We start from the raw sequence: 22,061 nt of genomic DNA on the forward strand, positions 1-22,061 counted from the left end.
TACCCGCTGCTCCCCTCAGCAGTATACTTTGTCAATCAGCCTGTTCTGCTCCCCACTCTGTCTCTGGTGGATCCTCTCACCACCCCTGAACCTCTGGCCTGTACCCCAGTTCTGTATGCACAAATAAATAAATCTTTTAAAAAATAAAATAAAGGTGAATAAAGCTTTTGTTGAGTGATTTGTAGGACAGATGCATTTTATAAAGAGAAAGTGGGGTTAATGGCTTACTGTCTACAGAAGACACCTAATAGACTGGTAGCCTATGACTTTCCCCAGCTTGTTTTTTAGTATAACCATGTTTTTTAATGTTTCCATGTTCTAATGGTGACACTAGTGTTATCTGTAAAAGGTGAACAAGAAAAAGACTGTTTCCTTGTAAGAGATAGAAGATCAAGCACAAACTGATTTCTTAATTGTCTTTTGTTCATATGGCTACCGTGTTGCAGAAATTAATTATTAAAACATTTACTCCAACAGTCTGAAACAAAATATCAGCATCTTGCTTTCTGAAAATCCTAAAACAGGAAATGGAGGTAAGTATTACACAGCAGTTTCAAAACCCTCCTATCTCAACTACATACAAGTCATTTCACATCATGAGAATATAAGAATGAAAATTTCAGTTGGCATTTTAAAAATCTTGAAAAATACCCATAATCCTCTCAAGCCATTCTACCTACTCAAAAGCTGCAATGTTTGGTAGAACAGTATTCAACCTACTTACCTAGACTAAGTCTAGATATACTGAAAACAGTACCTGTCTATTCTATACTTTGATGCTTTTAGAAATAGTACTATAAAAAAGTTAGGATTCTGTGGTGAGCTCTCAAATCTATATAATATGTATCATCATGAAGAGTCAACAATATGCACTTAAAGTAGAAACTTAAGGAGCCTTATACTTGAAAATTATGACTCAGTAGTTTGGAGAACAGCAACTCTACTTCCTAAAAGTAGAAAGTAGGAGAAAGAAAAGAGTGGTTGAGAGATGGCTGTTGGAAAGGAGGAGGGCTTGTACATGAGACTCCTGCCTGAAGAGTTTAATGGTTTTGTTTTTATCTTTATTTGTTACATCACCATCCCAAATAACCTTTCTATATGATTTCCACTCAGAGAATAGGTCCTCACTGAGATGCTGTTGGTAATGCACCTACATGTTCTTTCTCTCATGAGCAACTTCATTATAAATTTAATAAATACACAAATTTGCTTATTGTAAATCTAAATGTTTTTAAACTATGATGAGTTTATGTATATATGAGAATAAGTGAGTAGAGGGTTCTATAAGCTTTCATGATGTTGCGTTTGACTGTCGTTGCTAAGAAACACTATTTACTATGTAAAGTAAGGAAATATTTGGAAACATTTCAAAATTGGCATTCTTTTTATGATTTATAGTAAGAGTAAATATTTGAAAATTATAACAATATAAAAAATTAATTGTCATATTTCTTAGCACCTTAAAGAAAAATATTCTTTGAGTGTTACTTCAATATGTTTTCACATTTCTTCCATATTTGACATGATAGATGAAAGTCCAAATTCAGAATTTAAAGCTGATAAAAGCTCATTGAGATATGACGACAAAGGAATTGTAGTCTCTGCTATAAACTTTAGCATCAGTACAACAGCTGCCAAAGCCAAGGAGATGATCCTTAAGAAGTTAGTAAGAAGAACTAAAGACACTATTGGAGCACCAAAAAACAAAAGGGTAAATAAAACACACTCCAAGCAATAATTATAAATATATTTTTTAAAGATTTATTTATTTATTCATACAGAACTGGGGTACAGGCCAGAGATGTGGAGGGTGAGAGGATTCACCAGAGACAGAGTGGGGAGCAGAACAGGCAGATCGATGAAGTACACTGCTGAGGGGAGCAGCGGGCGGGTCAGGAGAGGTCTGCCACGCCATGTGGATCTCCTCCGGGGCAGGCGGGGATCGAACTCATGCGGAATTGGCCTAAGCTTCTTAGTGCTGTGCTTTAACCTGCTGCGCCACCAGGGAGGGCCAATTATAAATATTTTAATTGATGCTCATAAACAGGAAAAAAAAGGATAACATCCACTCCTCAGCATTCTTAGAAAATGCACTTTATAATGGAGACGTTGATATTCAAATCAGTGTAATTCAGTTTCCATCATGATGAATTACAGTTTCCATCATAATTAATACTGACTCAGAGTTATTCAAGTCAAAAGAAGCTACTGGGAATTGAATTAAACCCAAGCAGATAGGAAGAATGGAAAATGACTAAATGTTTTGTTGCTGTGTGTTTTAGCACACATCTTCATGTTACCATGTCTTGGCACTCAAAGAAGAGGAGGAATGTGGTATCTGAAATCTTAAGGGAAGGTATTGAGAGTGTAGCCTTGTTATAATTTGGCAACTCTTTCTTGAAATGGTGATGAATGCTCCTTATTTTTACTTTCCGTCTGCCCAATACATTACCTATCCTGTTTAACCAAACCCTTTGTCATAGTGGAAACTAGCAACTATTGACTCTAGTTTCATATCCTAAAACCATCTCAGGGTCAAGAGATTTGCAGGATTCATTGATAGGAAAATTGCATGTGGTCCTTCATGCTTGCATTGAACCCAGTGGCTACTGATTTCAAGAGATTTAAGTGCCTTACTTCAGATTTTCTTGATTTCAGCTGAAAACTTGGATAAATTTGAATGTCTTTGGTACATTTTAGGGATTTTGAAAAGGATAATAATTGAGCAACCTAATCACACAAATGAAAAATGTAAGCAACAGAAATTTCAGTCAAGACAATTTATCTATAATCATCCAGTCATGATACAAAAAGGGGAAATTGAATGTTTTAATTAAAAAATGAAATTGAGTAGAAAATTAAATAATTCAAAATAAGTTATTTGTATTTTAAAACATTTTTACAAAAATATATACAGTCTAAAGAAACTAATGCATACAGAGAATATAGCCATACTTCAAAGCATAATACATGCAAAAGTGAAAAGTAGCTCGTTTAAAAATTGGAAATGTGTCTGAATTCTGCTGGTTGTTCATGACAATAACATTTAAAGTAGAAATTTAACAGTTCTAGATATTAGTCTTAGTCTTCAACTGCGGTACATATAAAATAAAAATTTAAGATAGTGCCTTGTTAACAGTAGGCACTCAATAAGAAAATGTTGAATGTTCCTTTAAGCAATTATTTGAGCCATATGCCTTTCTAATACCTAAAAGTAGATTGCTTTATCCATTATCAAATAACTATCATAGCTATTATTTGACACAATACTGTAGGTCTAAAGAGATGAATAGAAATTCTGCTTTTTTGAAACCATTATTTTCTAAAATCACATCTTCAAAATAGGAACTTGCAGTTGCCTACTGATAGAAAAACAATCTCAGACAACTTTGTTCTTAAGCCATAGCATAATTAATAGTTCTAATTTGTAACTTAAATCAAGGAAGAACGAATATGTTTTAAAATACTTTTCTTTCTTAAGACAGTAATATTCATTGATGATCTGACTATGCCAGAATCAGATGTCTATGGAGTACAGCCTGCTCTGGAACTAATCAGACAATTATTAGACTTGGGAGGACTTTATGATACTGAAAAACTTACATGGAAGGTAGATAAATACTATAAGTTTGTTCACATTATATATTGGTACTTAACAAATTAAACATTTGTAAGAATGTTGGGTAAATTTAGTGACAAAATTTCTTCAGGTGGACATGTAAACAGCACAGTTGAATCCATAACAAACAAATTGCATCTTTGCAATTTTGTACAGGTCCATAAACTTATAAAAATTCTGCTTTTAAAAGGATTAAGTCTTATTAAAAATTACAAGTGTGTCCTACAGATTGAGATTCTGAGTCAAGTAATGCTCACTGTTGTTAAATGGTTAATAATTAATTATATTTTTAATACAGTAGCAATTCATCCACACAAGAAAAGCTAGCAAAAATGCAAAGTAATAAATCCATCCTTAATCTCTATGTGAGATTACATATTTATTTATTAATGAAATTAAATTCATCTTTATTTTCAAGAACTTAGATCAAGGTTTTTCAGAAGTATTGCAAAGTCAAAAAATTGCCCAGGGAGAAAGAACTTTTGCACAATTATTTTTGCTACACTGAACCAAATCAGAATGGCTTGCTTTAAAAAATAAAATAAAATAAAACAAATGCAGTTTTCTCCCTCTTTGTTGTCTCCTCTGGAAAACAGCCCTGTGTTCCACAGCTTACATTTTTTTTTTTTAAACTCTCTGGACCTTGGTTCTGTAAAAATTATATGGTAGTATTACAGTTTCAGGGTCCTGGGTGATGCACAGCAGCCTGAACTTCTACCAATCTAAGGCAGAGATGAGAGTCCAGAAGCAGCCCACTGGGGTTGCCAGGAGATAGGAGAAGAGGAAATCAAGAAGGGAGCTGGAGAAATTCCCTGTACTGACGAAATAGCATGGCAGGTCTTCGATGGGATTTTTGTGATTCTGGGTATCGGGATAGGAAGAAACAAAGCTGTTGAAAGTGCCCCACTGAGTGGAGTGGGTGATAGACTTGATTCCATACAGCTCTATAATGCTGTGATGTTTCAGTATGTCAAATGGCATCAATCAAGCATCTATTCACTCTATACCAACCGTGGGCTTTCTGGAGACATACTTACCAGGCTATTCTGATTTTTGTCACCAGAATTTTCTTTGTCAGCCTTGTTTTCCAGTGATTGCTTTTTTAAAAATAGTCTATTTCCTGATGACATTAGAAAGTTTCCTGGAAGTAGCATATCTTGAAACTACATTGAGACTGGTTTATTTCAAAGAAGATATATATTTTTTAAAGATTTATTTATTCATATAGAACTGGGGTACAGGCCAGAGATGCAAAGGGTGAGAGGATTCACCAGAGACAGAGTGGGGAGCAGAAAAGGCCGACTGGTGAAGTACACTGCTGAGGGGAGCAGCAGGCGGGTCAGGAGAGGTCTGCCGCGCCATGTGGATCTCCTCCGGGACAGGCGGGAATCGAACTCATATGGAAGTGGCTTAAGCTTCTTAGTGCTGTGCTTTAACCCGCTGCGCCACCAGGGAGGGCATATATTTAACTTTTTACAAGTATATTTAATTGCCTTTCTTTTTACTCTTCCTATAGAATATTCAAGATTTCTCTCTTGTTGCATCATGTGCTCCTCCCCTTGGTAGGAGGGCTATTAGCCCACGTCTCCTAAAACATTTTTCCATTTTGGTATTGCCTCATCCTCCACAAAGTGCCTTATACACTATTTTCCAGGTACTCCAACTAACTCATTTTCTACTGGGAAAAAAAAATGTTAATGCATAGTATAAGGGAAATAGGAGAACTTAACTCCCTGAACAGTGAAAGAAAATTCTCTTAAATGAATGGATTTTAATCCCCCCTGCATTTTTCTATCCCATTGTTGTAATTTGTTGCTAAATATAAAGGACACGTTATCATGCACATAAGAAATATATGGTGTGTATTTAAAAGGTAGATCCCAAGACATTTTTTTTTTGCCCCCAGAGTACACAGGATTCATGTCTTTAGACCATTCATCACAGTAGATCTAATTAAACCCTGCTTACAAAGCCACAGTGTATTTGTACTAGTCTGCTAATGTTTAAACTAGATTCTAATTGTAAAATTTTAAATGAAATTTATCCTCTATTAATTTATCCTTCATTATACCATACACATCTTTTCAGATTAACTAAATTAGGCTATGCTTAACATTTTTGGTGACTAAACTATAAAATTTCTTTTCATAGGCTCATTTGGGAATGTATTTCTCCATCAATAACTTCACATCTGATGTTCAGAAAAGTACAGATAATATAATATCTTGTTCCTTAGCTATATACTATCAACTATGTCAGAATATGTTACCAACTCCGATGAAATGTCACTACATATTTAATCTTCGAGATGTGTTTAAGGTTTGTTTTAAAATTCACTCTTTGCTTAATTTTAAAATATAAGTTGAGGGAATGCAATTTTACTGAATTCTCTCACTCTCATTTCTCAACTCATTGATAGAATCAGCATTAAATTGTTAGAAAAGAAATAAAAGAAAAATCAAGTTGATTAGTGTTGCTACTTATTAGCTGATTATCCAATTAAGTACTTAAAAAGAATTGCTAAAGTAATTCCATACAGATAACTCAGTGTTGAAACTTCTAAGACTACTACATATTTGACTGGGGTCTTCAACAGAGAGAAGTGGCAAGATTATAACACAGATTTTGGTTTTGATCTATTTCTAAGATTTTATTGTGGCACCCAGAAAATGAAAATGAGTATGCATTTCATAAACATGCTTGTATTTTCACAAGTCTTGCTTTTTCCACCAGGGAATGTTGCCGACAGTGCTGATTTAGTCTTAATCAACATGGAAAAGTTTTTAAATTTTTTGTCCTTTTTTTTCTTTGCCATGTTACTTTAGCTCAAAATGGCATATATAATGTTTGAAATGGGTTAAAAGTTTTTTAATCCAAATTATGAAATTAGAATATATCAGAATATATCACGACCAACCTCCATATCAACATCCTGGTTAAGACTCCTGGCTTTCCTCCTGGCAAAACTCTGTCAGATGAGACTGATGAGCCCTTAAGTCTTCTACCTCTTACAGAAAGATGCTATCTGTACTAATTTCCCCTTTCCCATATCATCTGCATTTTATAGTTGGTAATTCTTACCATGAATAAGAATTATAAAAACAAGATTAGCAAAACTTGAGCCTTTAGTTCACATATAATCTTGTTAATTAAAATATATTATTTTAATTCCTTAATAGCTTCTCCGAGGATTGCTACAAGCTGACAAGACTATTATTAACTCCCAAGAGATGGCCGCTCTATTTTTTGTTCATGAAGCTACCCGAGTATTTCATGATCGCTTAATTGAACATACTGAAAAGGGACTTTTCTTCCAGTTTCTTTCAAATGATCTTCAGAATTATTTTCAGGTAAACTTGTATTTAAAAAATTATTTTAAATGACATCTCAGGCAAAATGTTGTTTACAATAAAGGTCCCCAGGCACTGTCATATTAATGAAACTTTATTAACATCCTACTTTCACCTTATAAAGTCAGAATGCATATGTATACATAGATGTAAATATATATAGCTATAAAACTATGTGTACATGTGTCTAAATTTAGTCACAAATTCAGAAAATTAAAAAAAATTCTAAGCACACACATACAAATTTTTTGTCCAAATTTTCTGTTCTTTAGCCAGACCTTTCTTGATATAATTATTCATATTAATCCACTTCTCTTTACCAATCTTTTTTTTTTTATCAGACAAACTAAACTTTTCATAAAGATTTAGGGATAATTCTTTTCTGTTTCTGCACTCATGGTCACCTCTACTCACTCATCTAAGATCTCTCAGAACTCTGCCCAGACTGCAGTTCTTCCTCTCCCTCCATGGCATTACTGTTTGGTAGCTCTTATTCCTTGTGCTAACAGGGCACACTCCAGTTTCTATTGCCGCCTTTATTCTGTAGGCCTCTTCCCCAGCTCACTAATTACCACCCTTAAAGATTCAACTCATGTTTGCTGTTTTTTTGTGGTCATTTCTGGCCAACACCATCCCCTTTGCAGGTTGAATGAGGGAAGGTTCTTTTTTCAGACTGTTGGTGAGCCTCAAGATGTTAATCTCTCAACAGAGATTGTTAACCTGGGATTCACAGACTCTCAAAGAGTACTTACAGAGAACTGGATTTCAGAATATTTGATTTCTTTTGCAACCATTCTATTTGACAAGATGCATTTTAAGTTACCGTTATGAGAAGGGATCCGCAGTCGTCACTGCTAAAATAAAGTCTATGGCACAAACTAGTTAAGTTATAACCCAATGCCTAGATCTATTGAGCCAAAAGCTTCTCTGTTACAGATATATTACACTAGCTTGACAACTAGAATTATTCTATTAACAGACACTACTAAATTATTTTCTCCTAATAGATTCACTGGACGAATGAAAAACTGATGAAAGATGCAGTGGTATTTGTGGACTTCTTGGATATAAACAAGTCTCACAGAAAAAAGTTGTATCAGAATACCAATGACTATGATAAACTTGCCAATGTACTTCACGAATTCCAAATAAGGTTGAATTCAACAACACCAGAGGTAAAAGTGTATAGCTTATACAATCTGGGAATACTACATATGTGTATGAATGCAAATAGGTTTAAGATGTGTGTGTGAAAGAGAGGTCAGGCAAAAATATGTGCATTCACGTTTTAAAAGCCTATTAGAAATACAGCTTCATATTACTTTTGTCTTATTAGTTAGGGTTTAAATTTAAATACAAAGTGCACAGCTGATGTAGGGAGTTGAATGACTAGAATTAATGGAATTAAGAAATGCAGTGGAGAACATGATGAGAGGATCCAAACTAGTCACAAGGAACAACAAAATGGGTCTGATTCTTTTACAGCTGTGGGCAGATATGTGTTGGAAGAGAAGCACCAACAAAATTAGATACCATAAACCAATTTCCTAAAGTTTTCCTTCCCACTGCTGTCCTCCTCCAAAACAGAGCAATAGAAAAGCAGTCTGGGTAGGCTGTTCTCCTGGTCATTCTCTTCTCTCAAGACTGATAGTCCCCAATCTTGCTTATTAGAATGTTGGCATGGGAACTATCTTCACTTTACACATTTATTTCTTATAGTGTAAGCATTTTATAGAATTACTAAGATAGTTTTTCTCACACCATTATTCTTGTATGTGAAACCACATGAACATTTGGCTTTTCTACACCTATAACCAGTTTACGTGTTATCCCATTTTCTCTACTAGCGGTCTTATTCCATGGTGTTCTTCAAAGAAGCTATAGAACACATCACAAGAGCTACAAGAATCCTCCGGCAACCAACGGGCCACATGTTACTGGTAAGAATTTGAATTTTTCAGAAGTTTTTAAATTTTCAAAGTAAAAATTAAGCCACTCCCATAAACATCTACTTTTCTATTATGACCTTTCTTTATCCAGCATTTCCTTTTATGGAAGCGTTCAGTCACTGAGTCACAGAACAAAATTTGTGTCCTTTCTAGAGTTTATGTAAGAAATGTAACAGCAGATAAAAAACGTCATTTGTTTTTAGAATATATTTGATGTAAATGAAATAGGTAGTTGTGGCACCACGTCTGGGAGGTGGAGGATCCTGATTTTGAGAATAGTACACCTACTGGAATATTCGACATGTGGAAATCTTTGTAGAGTTTCATTTCTCTGTGAGAACAATGGGAGTTTTAGGAAATCCCTAAAAGCATTGAATAGAGAAAAGTCTTCATAGAGAAAGGTACATATTCAGCTATTTATATGTACCACATATTTAGGACTCTTTAAGTTGTTATTTATGTTTATTATAATTGCTTAATACTTTTTTTAAAAAAAGATTTACTTATGCTTATAGAACTGGGTTACAGGCCAGAGGTGTGGTGGGTGAGAGGATTCACCAGAGACAGAGCGGGGAGCGGAACAGGCAGATTGATGAAATACACTGCTGAGGGGAGTAGCGGGTGGGTCAGGAGAGGTCACGCCATGTGGGTCAGCTCCCTGGCGGAGGATCAAACTCGTGCTGCAGCGGCTTCGGAGAGCTTCATAATGTGATGCTTTAACTTGTTGTGCCACCAGGGAGAGCCCACATTACTTAATACTTTTTATAACTATTTAATTCACACTTTTTTTTCTAAGAAGGTGTTTTAAAATCTTTTAAATTTACTTATCTATACATATTTTACTTCACTGTTCACTTTTGTATGATATTTGCTTTCTCCTTTCAGGTGTGGACTCTATCTAAGAAGGACTTGTACTAGAAAGTCCTTTTATTAGATTTTATTAGAGAGGAATGAAAAAAACCCACAATATTGAACACAGGGCTTAGAAATTTACAGTTATAATTGCATATATTTAGAAAAGAAAATAACCTCAAACAACTTAACTTTCAAAATTATGAAGCTACAAAAATTAATCTAAATCCAAAGCAAACTGAAAGAAAAGATTAGAGAAGAGAGTAGACATAAAAACAATTAAGTATATCCATGAAAGCAAAAGTTGGTACTTTGAACTAATAGAATAGACAACTCTCTAGTAGAGTCATGAAGTGAAAAAGGGAGAAGACTCTATAAATAGAATTGGAAATGATAAAAGAGAAGTTATAATAAATATCTCAGAAATAATAGAGAATCCCCAGAGATTACTATGAACATCTTAATGTCTCAAAATTGTAAAATCTGGAAAAAAATGGACAAATTCATAGATGTATATAAGATGCTTACATTCTTCCAAGGCTGAATCAGAAAGAAATAGAAAATCTGAATAGAAAAAAAAAACCAACAACCCTGAATTAATGAGCCATGAACATGTATATCCTTAGTCACTAAGGAAATGCAGTTAAAACCACACTGTAATACCACTACTGTGTGACCCATGTGTGACTGTCAATTTAAAGATGTCCAGCAGCAAATATTGACAAGGTTGTAGATAAGTGGCTCTCACAAATATTGCTGGTGAGAGGAAAAAACAGTACAGCTGCTTTAGGAAACAGATTGTCCATTTCATATAAAATATAACATAAATGTACCCTATTAACTGAACTATTCCTACATATCTACCCAAGAGAAAATGAAACAAATGTTCAGTTAAAGATTTGTACACAAATGTTCATAGCAGTAGGTAAATGGATAAACAAAATGTGACATATCCATATAATACAATATATAGTTGACTTTGTACAATAGATACTCAACAATGAAAAGGAAAGAACTGCTGATAGATACTCCAAGATAAAGAACCTCAAAATCATCATGTTAAGTGAGAAAAGCTCAGACAAAAAAAACAAAAAAACAAAAAACTTCATATTGTGTAATTTCATTTATAGGAAATATCAAAATAAGGCACATCTATAGAGACAGAAAGCATATTAATTATTTCTGGGACTGGGAGTTTGCATAAAAATTGATGTCAAACAGACTTGAAGGATTTGGAGGGATGATGGATATGTTCTAAAAGGATTGTTTCAGTCACGATTATCAAGTTGGTCCCCTCTGCCTTTCCTCCCACCTCCCTTTTCCTCCAGTTGTGGGTACACTGAGGTATACAAAGCTGAGGTGACTTGTACTACTAAAATGTATATAGTATTGTAAACCAATGTAAATTAATAAAAAGTAAAAATTTCTATTAAAGAAAAATGAATAAAAATGAGTGTGGCAATTGTTGCAGTACTCTTTAAATGCATTAAAAATTACTGACTTGTACCTTTAAATAGATGTAGCCTGTAATTGTACCCTGGTAAAGCTGTTATTAAAAAGTAAGACTTTGTCATTATTACCAAAGAACACTTGTTGCATATTGCTCAAAATTAATAGCAAAAGATCTATCTATCTAAATTCTCAAAACAACAAATCACATAGTGACAGTGGCATAATGATGATTCCTTAAGGCTATCTGTGCTAACTTTCCAGATTATTGTACTTGTTCAGTGATGATATTGTGCACATTTCAGGAGGCAATAAAAAGATTATTTTGAACACGTATGAGTGCCTTATAAAACATTTGATAAAGTACTTTAATATTTTAAATGTATCTCCCACCCAGTTTATTAAAAAAATAGCTTAAAGTACCTAGCCATCTAGAATTCTAGCACATATGACTAGAAAAATTCCCAAAGCATATTTTGGAATCACATGTTTGACTTTTTTTCTTCGAAAGATTGGAGTAGATGGATGTGGGAAGGAAACTTGTGCAACTATAGCTGCTTATTTGGTTGATAACAAGCTATACCGGCTGCCTGTGTCTCACAACTGTGCCTACATAGAATTCAAAGAAAAATTTAAAAAGGTGTTCATTCATGCAGGAATTGAAGGGAGCCCAACTATTCTGATAATTACTTTAAATGTAGTTCAGGTAAGTTCTTTTTCTAAGGTTTGATGTTTAAGCAGAACTTCAAAATTTAGTATTTGAAATGAAAATATTTATTGATTGTCATATTAAGTATCACATCATTTCTTTTCATCATTCTCCTTCCTTACCCAGTGGTGGTCAACAGAGTTTATATGTTTGTGATCCTGCTGTCAACAATTTTGTATAAACATTATAACAAAAGCATTTTTTTTAATTTTACAATTGTCATTTTAACTGACGAATAGGAAGTAATTTATCTGTGTAACTGAGTTCACCCTTCCTACATCTGAACTCTGATTTTTAAAAAAAAATGTGTTTATAATCTATGTTTAAAAAAAATACCACTACCTGCCTCGACTGTCTGGCCATGTAATCTATAGTATGTTGTTACCAATTTGAGGTTTCTGCTTCTTTCCATCATCCTTCTGCTTTAATTTCACCATCCAGTTTAGGACTTTTCTCACAAGACATACTTTTCAGACATACAATCAAAAAATGTTCATCACCCAACTGTTTTCTTTCTTTTATTTTACCTAAATAATAGTCTCCATTGCCCAAACATAATTAGGGATGTCATTTCAAATTACATTTTATGTTTTGAAATTTCAAGGGGTCCTGCACCAAATACATGTTTCTCTAATGTTTGAGTAAGTGTGTAGATAGATGAAGCTTATTTTGGAAATTAGTTTCGATGAGCTTATATTAAGAGAATTTTTTAATGAAACAGTGTTTCTAACCACTATTGCTTTCTCAAATTGAGAAAGATAATTGAGTATTGCTTTCTCAAATTAGAGTAAGATATTTGAGTAATAATTTACTCAGGGTAGGATATTGGAATAATTTACTCACTCTTGATTTAATGTATGTTTCACTTAAGGAACCATTTTTGCAAGATTTGAATAGCATTCTCAACTTGGGAAAAATTGACTTCTTTGAAAATGAGGAGCTGGACTCTATTGCACTACAGATTAGAACTGTTGCTCAACAGTCTGGTTATATTGATAATAGACAATCTTTGCTTTTATTCTTCCAAAAGGTACACATTGTTTTTGTGGATTTATTTTAACAAATCATCAGATTAACTTAAAATCAGACTAAGTTTATAATTCTGCACTTTTTGAGTTGGATAACTTGTGTTTTGATCTTTAAATGGGTTTTTAAAGCTAAAATAATGACTGCCATCCTATGCACAAGCACATTGCACACTTAGGCAGGCCAAAGATTAACAAGGATCTTGGACCTGACAGTCCATTAATAACTTAAAAATGTAACAGATGAAGGCAATGTAAAGAGAAAGATAATCCTGATTATTTCTTACTCTGAGATTTTTTTCTTAGCCAGTGAGGTTTAATTTCAGTCATTTGGGTAACAAGTATGGAAAAACAAGATACAGGAATTCTTTAAAAAAAAATTTTTTTTTGTATCATCATTGTGTTGTAACATTTTGTTAGTTTTTTTTTAAACACTTTTTGCTTTCTTTTCTCAAGTGTAGTCCCCATAGAATTCCTACCACCAGTTCACCTGTGCACCATCTCCACAATCCCCTGTGCTCTTCCCTTCTTCGTTTTGATCCCCCTCCCTCCCTGTCCCCTGCAGAATATCTTTGATGTATAGTTGTCTATTTATTTTTGTTTTGTTTTGTAGTTTCACTTACAGGAGGAATATGGGGGAACCATACCAAAGATCAAGGAAAAAAATAACAAAAACACAACAAAAATTAACAATTATAGATCAGGAATTCTTTTTTCCTTTGTTTTTTTTTTTAATATATTTACATTATTCTTCATTCTGTATATTTTTTTCATCTTGGTTATAATCCCCAAAAAAACATTAATTCAAAAGGACACCTGCACCCCTACATTTATTGCAATAGGGAAGATGTGGAATCAACCCAAATGCCCAAAACAGACGACTGGATCAAGAAGATGTGGTATATACATAGTGTACTATTATTCAGTAATCAAAAAGATAAACTCATGCCATTTGTTGCAACATGGATGGAGCTGGAAGGGATCTTTTATCCCTTTGAATGGCTCTCTATAATTGTCAAGAGGTGATGGCTCAGAAAGAAACCAGCCTAGTAGATGAGGCAGTATTTGATTACTGCCTCATCTAGAGGCAGCAAACTACGTTTTCTGTTATCTTTATTGCATAATGACTAACTAATGACTTGGTAAACAGATACATTAGATTTTCCAAACCAAAATGTTCATGGGGAAGTTCAACAAGACAGCTTACTCCAGGTACCACTTTTACTTAAAGTAGTCATTTGAAGTCAAGAGGATGGGATGACATAGAGGAGAACCTAGCTGCTTTTCCCATTAGTATCATGTGGGACTTACAGTTCCCCTTAGAAAGATTCTAGTTACAGCAGGAACTCAAAGAAGTTGAACAATATCTAGCCTACCCTTTAAAGAAAGAATTAAAACAAGTTTGATTTAAGTTTCAATATCATATTTTTCAACATAATGGATTATATTTTAACATATCTTCATTAATTTTCAGAGAGTATATAAAAATCTTCACATTTTTATGACCATGAGTCCTGTAGAACCTAACTTCCGCCATAATTGTAGAGTGTACCCTTCCTTGATCAGCTCCTGCACAATTGATTGGTATGACAAGTGGCCAGAAGAAGCTCTCTTTCATGTAGCCAACTCTTTCTTAAGAGAAAATGTGGATTTAGAGACCAGAGAGGTAAATAAAATAACTTTTAAAATCTAATGCAATTGACAGTTTCAATCTTTTGACAGAATATGACAGTACCACTTCTCTGGGGGAAAAAAATTCCATAGGCAGGAAGATGTAGACAAGTCTGGACAAAAATCATAAGATGTCATTGTTTGTCTTGACTTTTTTTTTTTAAAGATTTATTTATTTGTTCATACAGAACTGGGGTATAGGCCAGAGGCTCAGGGGCAGTGAGAGTCTTCACCAGAGACAGAGTGGGGAGCAGGACAGGCAGATCTATGAAGTACACTGCTGAGGGGAGCAGTGGGCAGGTCAGGAGAGGACTGCCTTGCCATGTGGTCACCTCCGGGGCAGGAGGGAATCAAACTCATGTGGAAGTGGCTTTAGCTTCTCAGTGCTGTGCTTTAACCCGCTGCGCCACCAGGGAGGGCCTGTCTTGACTTTTTAATCATTTCTCCACCCCCTCTGTTATCTAATTCCCTTGATGTAAAAGATGTTTAGATTCCTCACTGTCTGGATCTCTTCACTATTCTGCCTCCATGAGGGACAGCAATTATTCTGCCTCCATGGTGACTAGCCCCATTTTGCACTCCAAATCCTATGGTAAGGATATTGCAACCTGTGAATCCTCAGAGACTTCTTTGGCTTAATTGCAACAAAAAAGTGAAAGCATACATATACAAAATTGGTCCAAAACTTAGACCACAGTAAAAAAGAATCTGTATCAGAGTGGTTTGACTAAAGATCCCACAGGATGATGATGGAAGAATCAAATCCAATGAGTCCTGAAGTTCAGTGTATGACCTAGAAAGGGGCTTGCATCCTCACTCGTCCAAGGAACCAAGGAATGTAACCTCTAAGAATGCAGAGACAGGCTGGAGCCAGGAAGAAAATGCAGCTGGATGAAAAGTAACCAGACTGGCTAGGCTTACTGGCCTGGAGAGAGGTACCAGAACTAGGAGATGTCTCAGAATTCTCTCTAGAGCTAAGCAAAGGGGAAACTCTTTCTACGCTGGGTTTTTCTACTTGTATATCTACCTGTTCTTTGAAGGAAGTTGAATACCTTGCAATTGATAACTCATCTTCAAGAAAGGAAGATTGAAGAAAACAACATAACTCCTGGCCATTGACTCTGGTTCTCTAATTTCTTGGGTGACTTTAGCAGAAATGAGGATAAAGGCTAGAAGATGAGTCTGGCCTGTCAATCATTAGTCATATTATTGCCTCAATCCTCTCACCATCCCAACCATTGTTCTTGGTCCCAGTTATCCAGGACCTTTTTCTGCATCTCCACACCTCAGAAATGATCAACTATTTTTAGTTATTTTGTGTTCAATTTTTTGTTTTTCATGTATGTTTGGGTTTCTTTCTCTGAATTCTTAAATATAATTATTTTTCAGAACTTAAAAGAAAAACTTGCCCCAACCTGTGTCCAAATTCATAAAAGTGTAAAAGACTTGAACACAAAATTCTTCAAACAAACTAGAAGATATTATTATGTCACTCCCAGTAACTACTTGCAATTCATGGAAACATTTGCACGTATTTTGAGGTCACAAAAAAAGGAAATGCAAATGAAAAGGTAAGACCAAGAGACCAAATCAGAAGTGTATGTGTGTGCATGCTTGTATTTGTGAAAAGAGACAAATAACAAAATAACAATCCCAAATTCACTTTTTTAGTGTGGGGGGTATATAGTGGGAGAAAAAGGAAAAGTTGTAGAAGAACTTAAAAGAGTAGAGATGAATAACTCCCCTGTGAACATTCGAAGACTCTGTGGAAACAACATAGATTCAGCCAGTAAAGAACAATGAGCCCTTTTTGGATTCACAGTTTATTACCTTCACTGACAATGCAAATGAGAGTGTCCAAAGACACCCTCCCTGCCATGAGATGTTGCCTGTCCCATGGGGCAACATCAAAATAAAAGACAAACACAGAGTGGTCCACCCTATTACTGGGGAGCCCGAGTCTTGCAGCAACTTAGCATGTGGGAAGGTGAGGGAGGGAATTTGAGGCAGAAAGACTCACACCAAACCTGAACCCAGCAAACACTGGCTTCTCTCAGGAGAGGAAGTACAATATCTGCTCACAAACATTCTGCCTGTTCTTATTCTAGGAGGCTCACAGGGTGCTCTGTGAGGACTTGGTTAGTCACAGTTAAACCTTCCCTATCTGGAGACCTGGAGGATTTCTGGGGCACCATGTGGAGGATCACCCCACAATGCCTTTGTTCAACCTGTCTTACATTCAACTAAGCAAAAGCAGACCCACTGTCAGATACCCGGTTAATAACACAGGTGGTGGCTTGAACCGAATCTCACTCCACTTGTCTCAGGCACACTGAGTGAGGGTGAGCAAGACTGTGACTCCTGCTTGGAGCACAGACCACATCCAGGCTCCTTCCCTGGAGCTAAACCACTTAATAAATAATGGCATTAAACTAGGGGCATCAAGATGCATTGCCAATTGCATGGAATGCGCCCTAACTGCCAGCAGGAAGTCCAGGGTAATGTACTTATCATGCAGGCTAGAAAGTTTAGACTAGTTTGTGTGTGGTAAGCAAGGGTTAGAGCAAAAAGAAATATGCAAACTTCGGATAACAATGATGTGTTAATGTAGGCTCATCAGTTGAATAAATGAACACGTGGTGGGATAGCCATGTTGGGAAAGGCTTTGCCTGTAGTGAGGGGCAGAGGTTAATATGAGTCTGGAGTCTGTATTCTGCTCCATTTTCTGTGAACCTAAAGTGCTCAAAAAAAAAAAAAGAAAAGAAAAGAAAGATGTAAATATTGATTTTTAAGTATTAAAACCACCTGGCATCCCCAGAACAACCCTCGTTAAGTTGTGAAGTATTCTTTTTAAGTACTGATGAGCTGTATTGACCAATATTGTGTAATATCTTCTACCTTAGTACTATTCTTCCCTTCAGGGATCATTTCTATATGGGTCTATCCAAGATTCTGGAAGCAGCCACACTTATTACAGATATGCAGCAGGAGCTCTTGATTGTTGGCCCTCAAATAGAACAAAAAACAAAGGTATGCTTTGAAATTTCTTTTAAAGATTTTTAGTTTTGTGTGTGTGTTTTTTTTTACTTATTTATGCATACTGAACTAGGGTACAGGCCAGAGGTGCAGGGGCGGTGAGAGGATTCACCAGAGTCCGAGTGGGGAGCAGAACAGGCAGATGTACTGAAATACACTGCTCAAGGGAGCAGCAGCTGAGACAGGAAAGGTCAGCTGTGCCATGTGGGTCAGCTCCTTGGCTAGGGATAGATCTCATGCTGCAGCGGTGACAGCATGATAGTGCTGAGACTTAACCCTCTATGCTACCAGGGAGGCCCAGATTTTATAGCTTAATATAGAGCAGTGTCTGAAAAACAAAGGCTCCGATGTTTGGCAAATGTAGCTTTGTTATCATATAACTGTGTGCCTTGATTTTCTTACCTATAAAATGAAAAAAAAAGCATTAACAATATCAATAGGAAAGTAATAATGACTTCATATTTTAATAATTAAATAGATAATAGATAAATACCTGTAGATACTCATGCAGAAAAATTCTATACTACTAGTTAAATCTGTCTGAAATGTGTTATGGTAACTTAAAGTCTGTAGAATATTCTAAAAAGCATTACTTAATCAACTGTCTTTACGTCTGTTACCTGAAGTGATACGCATTGTAGTGATCTTTATTAGCCTGTTAAATATAAGCATATATTTCAGGCTGATTTTGAAACATTTTGTAATGGAATGAAGTATTTGAATTTCTCTTTAAACAAAGATTATCCTGTCACTTATAATTCATTCTGAGAAAAATTGTCTTAATAGGAAAAGGAAATCCTAATGGAAAAATTACAGAGAGATTCACAAGTATTTGAGCAAGTTCAGATGCTTGTTAAACAGGATGAAGATATTATGGCAGAAGCAGTAAGAATTGTACACGATTATGATCAGGTAAACTATAATGTGATCAATAAAAATAATTGGAGATTTGAAAAATTATTCCCTAAATCTGAAATTTAAAATTCAGGCTGACTGCTCTTAAATATATTGTACCCCAACTTTCAATACTTTTTATTTTTATCTGTAGGAACATATATTGAGTGCTTGCTACATGCTAGACACCATTATATTTAATAGGGGAAATAGAGATACCTGGTCCTGTCCATGAAGAACTTACAATATGAGGAAACTACAGGACAGTTCTTGTTAAGAAAATCATTCAAGGCAGATCAAAATTGCTTGAAGCCTTTGACAGGGGCATATTGAGATGAAGCACCTTTAGAGTCTCACTAGTGTGTGTGTCTTCTCTCATACCGAATAATTCTCTTTCTCTCACTTTTTTTTTTAAAGATTTATTTATTTGTGCATACAGAACTAGGGTACAGGCTAGAGATGCGGAGGGTGAGAGGCTTCACCAGAGACAGAGCGGGGAGCAGAACAGGCAGATCGACAAAGTACATTGCTGAGGGGAGCAGCGGGCGGGTCAGGAGAGGTCTGCCGCGCCATGTGGTCACCTCCGGGGCAGGTGGGGATCAAACTCATGCGGGGATCAAACTTTAGCTTCTTAGGGCTGTGCTTTAACTCGCTGCGCCACCAGGGAGGGCCCGAATAATCCTCTCTTTTAAACTGACCAATTCCCCACCATACTCTTAAGCCAGACTCTCAACAGGAAATGGGTCTGGCTTAGTCAGTTACCAGAAACAGCCCTGGTGCGACCAGCTGCCCTTGCCAAGGGAAGGCACAGGCTGGCATTTCATACTCCCGGCATGTGCAGCGCTTGAATCAAGCACCTCGATGAAACACATGGCCAATGTATTGGTAGAACTCATTCAGGGTCTTGGGAGGCTCCCATGTGCTTAAGGGCCTCTGAAACTTAAGCTTCCTTAGCAGGAAATTAATTCACCTTTAACTAGACAGCTCATCAAAGAGCGCTATTATACTACCCTGAATCTAACAGGGAGAAGAGAGAAGCAACTCTGTGTTTTTGCTTATCATGGATGACTTCTCTCAGCATTTCGGTAACATAACACCTTTAGGCTGTGCCCCATGATGCCAGCAATATACATGTAGGTATGGCATGTATACATGTCTGCTATGTGTGGTGCATCACATGTGTGCTTCATAAAATGTCAATGATATTTTCCAAGTTTACAGTGTGAACGTTTTAAGTATGCAGCTGTGTTCATTTGTATAAATGGGGGTCTGTGATTCTACTGCAGAAAACTGCCAATGAGCTAATAAGTGTACTGTCAGCTGTAGAAAAGGCAACGGTGGCTCTGAATGCCCTGGATAAAGCTTATGTGGCTGAGTTAAGGTGAGTAATTTACTTACATTCTTTTGAGTTAAAAAGTCTCAGAATAAAGCATAAATTCATGGTGAAAGTTACTAAGTTTGTATCCCATTAGATTAAGTAATTTTTACCCATCTTTCTTATTCTTCATTAGGTGTGATATATACTGTATCTTATCAAGCTTATGCTACCATCCACTTTACAGTATTTTATGTTCTCTTAAGAAGGGAAAAAAAATACTGCCAAGTAAACTGTATGGTGCACTTTTGATTATAAAACTGAATCCTCAGAGATGTGAAAATGTGCATCATATAATGGATAAAACAATGTCTTCTGTAGAATAGAAGGAAAAACCATGGTGATTATATAAACACCTGACCTGCATTTTTGAGAATATGAAGACAGTATCTTAGGCACTAGGACTTCATTCCAGGGTAGTGAACGAACATTTGGGATTCTATAAAAATGTGGGGACCGCATGTGATATTGTAATGAGCTATTTGTAAAATAGCAAAACAGCTATTTGTAAAATAGAAAGCACTTGCCCTGTGTCCTTCCTCAAACCCAAACTTTAAACACGAGTCATAAGGCAGGACTGTGTTTAGTGGGTTTCAGGAACAGCAGACAGCTGTGTCGCCTCTCTATGTTTAAAATAGAGTCTGGTATAAGGCAGCTGCTCAATAAAGTTTACTTTGAAAATTACTTACATATATTTTACATCCTTGTTCATTTTTGTGTAATATTTGATTTCTTCTCTAAGGTGCCCCCCCAAATCCCAGCAACCAGTTCACCCAGGCACCATCACCATAGTCCCTTGCGCTCTCCTCCCCTGCTTTGATCCCTCTGTCTCCCTCTCCCCTGAAGAATGTCTCCATTTATAGTTGGCCTGTTAATTTTTTTTATCTATTATTATTTTTTGTCCTGATCCCTTATTTGTTTCCCCTGTATTACCCCTATGAGTGAAACCATCAGTTATTTTCCTTCTGACTTACTTCACTGAGCATAATCCCTTCCAGCTCCATCCAAGTTGCTGCAAATGGCATAAGTTTATAATTTTTGATTGCTGAATAGTATTCCATTGTGTATAGAGACCACATCATTTTGATCCAGTCATCTATCTTTGGACATTGAGGTTGTAATTCTAATTAGAGGTTTCCTTTGGTAGAACCCTTTCTTCGGCCCTAGTACAAGAGAGGTATTAGGTGGCTTATCAAGCTTTCAATGTTGTAGCCTGAGTTCAGTCTCTGGCTCATTTAAAAACTGTGAGTATTGTCTTCTGAGATATTTAAAGAGTGCATTTATTTTTAACTGTAAAGCTAACTAGAATTTTACCATTTATTTCAGAGTGTACACACGTCCTCCGTTCCTTGTACTGACTGTTATGAATGCTGTTTGCATTCTCCTGCAAAAGAAGCCTAACTGGGCTACAGCAAAGTTACTTCTTTTAGAAAGTGGTTTTATTAAAAAACTGTCTAACCTTGACAAGGACAGCATACCTGATAAGGTAACAAGTTTAACCCAAATTAATACATAACTGATGCGGTCTGTATTTATAATATACAAGCATCCAATAGGTGTATTAGGAATTGAAATCACATTAAAACTGACAGGCAAGTTAAGAGCTAAAAGAGCTAGAGCAAGGTGAATATCCAGACTTTATAGATCTTCTGAAAGTTTCAAGGAAGAGCAACATGTCACCAAGATCAGAAAACTTCATGTGTCAAAATCTCTTTAAATAATATGCATAGAAAAGAGGTCTATGGTGGGAGAAAGTTTCTGGATGAATTGTATTATATTGTGAAAATGCAGTGAGTGGATAAAGATGCTTGAGTTTTTTTATTGTCATACGATTGACATGAGATATTAGTTCAAGCTATACAAGATAAAGATTCAAATTTGTGTGCGGTACTGTGAGTGATGGCCATAGTAATCTGAGTTAACATCCATCACTACAAACAGGGACAATGTTTTTCTTCTTATAAGTATGAGGGCTTTTCTGATTCTACTCTCTTCACTTCAAATGTGCAATGCATTATTATTAAATGTAGCCAATACTGTATGTCCTCAGGATTTATCTAATTACTGACTTATTTCACTTAGCATAATCACCTCAAGATCCATCCATTTTGTGCCAGAATTTCCTCTTTCTC

The 22,061-nt window shown here is 35.7% G+C and overlaps 1 protein-coding gene across 1 annotated transcript in view; it reads left to right on the plus strand.

Moving 5' to 3' along the window:
* DNAH14 (dynein, axonemal, heavy chain 14) overlaps positions 1 to 22,061 on the plus strand; it is a 127,515-nt gene that overhangs the window by 69,495 nt on the left and 35,959 nt on the right. The window contains exons 46-59 of the mRNA XM_004692941.1: positions 478 to 537; positions 1,537 to 1,711; positions 3,482 to 3,610; positions 5,136 to 5,273; positions 5,771 to 5,938; positions 6,799 to 6,969; positions 11,731 to 11,925; positions 12,800 to 12,958; positions 14,428 to 14,619; positions 16,014 to 16,195; positions 17,546 to 17,654; positions 18,447 to 18,572; positions 19,841 to 19,935; positions 21,256 to 21,415. Coding sequence (XP_004692998.1) covers positions 478 to 537; positions 1,537 to 1,711; positions 3,482 to 3,610; positions 5,136 to 5,273; positions 5,771 to 5,938; positions 6,799 to 6,969; positions 11,731 to 11,925; positions 12,800 to 12,958; positions 14,428 to 14,619; positions 16,014 to 16,195; positions 17,546 to 17,654; positions 18,447 to 18,572; positions 19,841 to 19,935; positions 21,256 to 21,415 — 2,059 coding nt within the window. The remainder of the gene's footprint in view (positions 1 to 477; positions 538 to 1,536; positions 1,712 to 3,481; positions 3,611 to 5,135; positions 5,274 to 5,770; positions 5,939 to 6,798; positions 6,970 to 11,730; positions 11,926 to 12,799; positions 12,959 to 14,427; positions 14,620 to 16,013; positions 16,196 to 17,545; positions 17,655 to 18,446; positions 18,573 to 19,840; positions 19,936 to 21,255; positions 21,416 to 22,061) is intronic.

The sequence above is a fragment of the Condylura cristata genome, unplaced genomic scaffold, assembly GCF_000260355.1.
Source record: "Condylura cristata isolate star-nosed mole 26May11 unplaced genomic scaffold, ConCri1.0 scaffold00035, whole genome shotgun sequence".
NCBI classification, from domain to species: domain Eukaryota; kingdom Metazoa; phylum Chordata; class Mammalia; order Eulipotyphla; family Talpidae; genus Condylura; species Condylura cristata.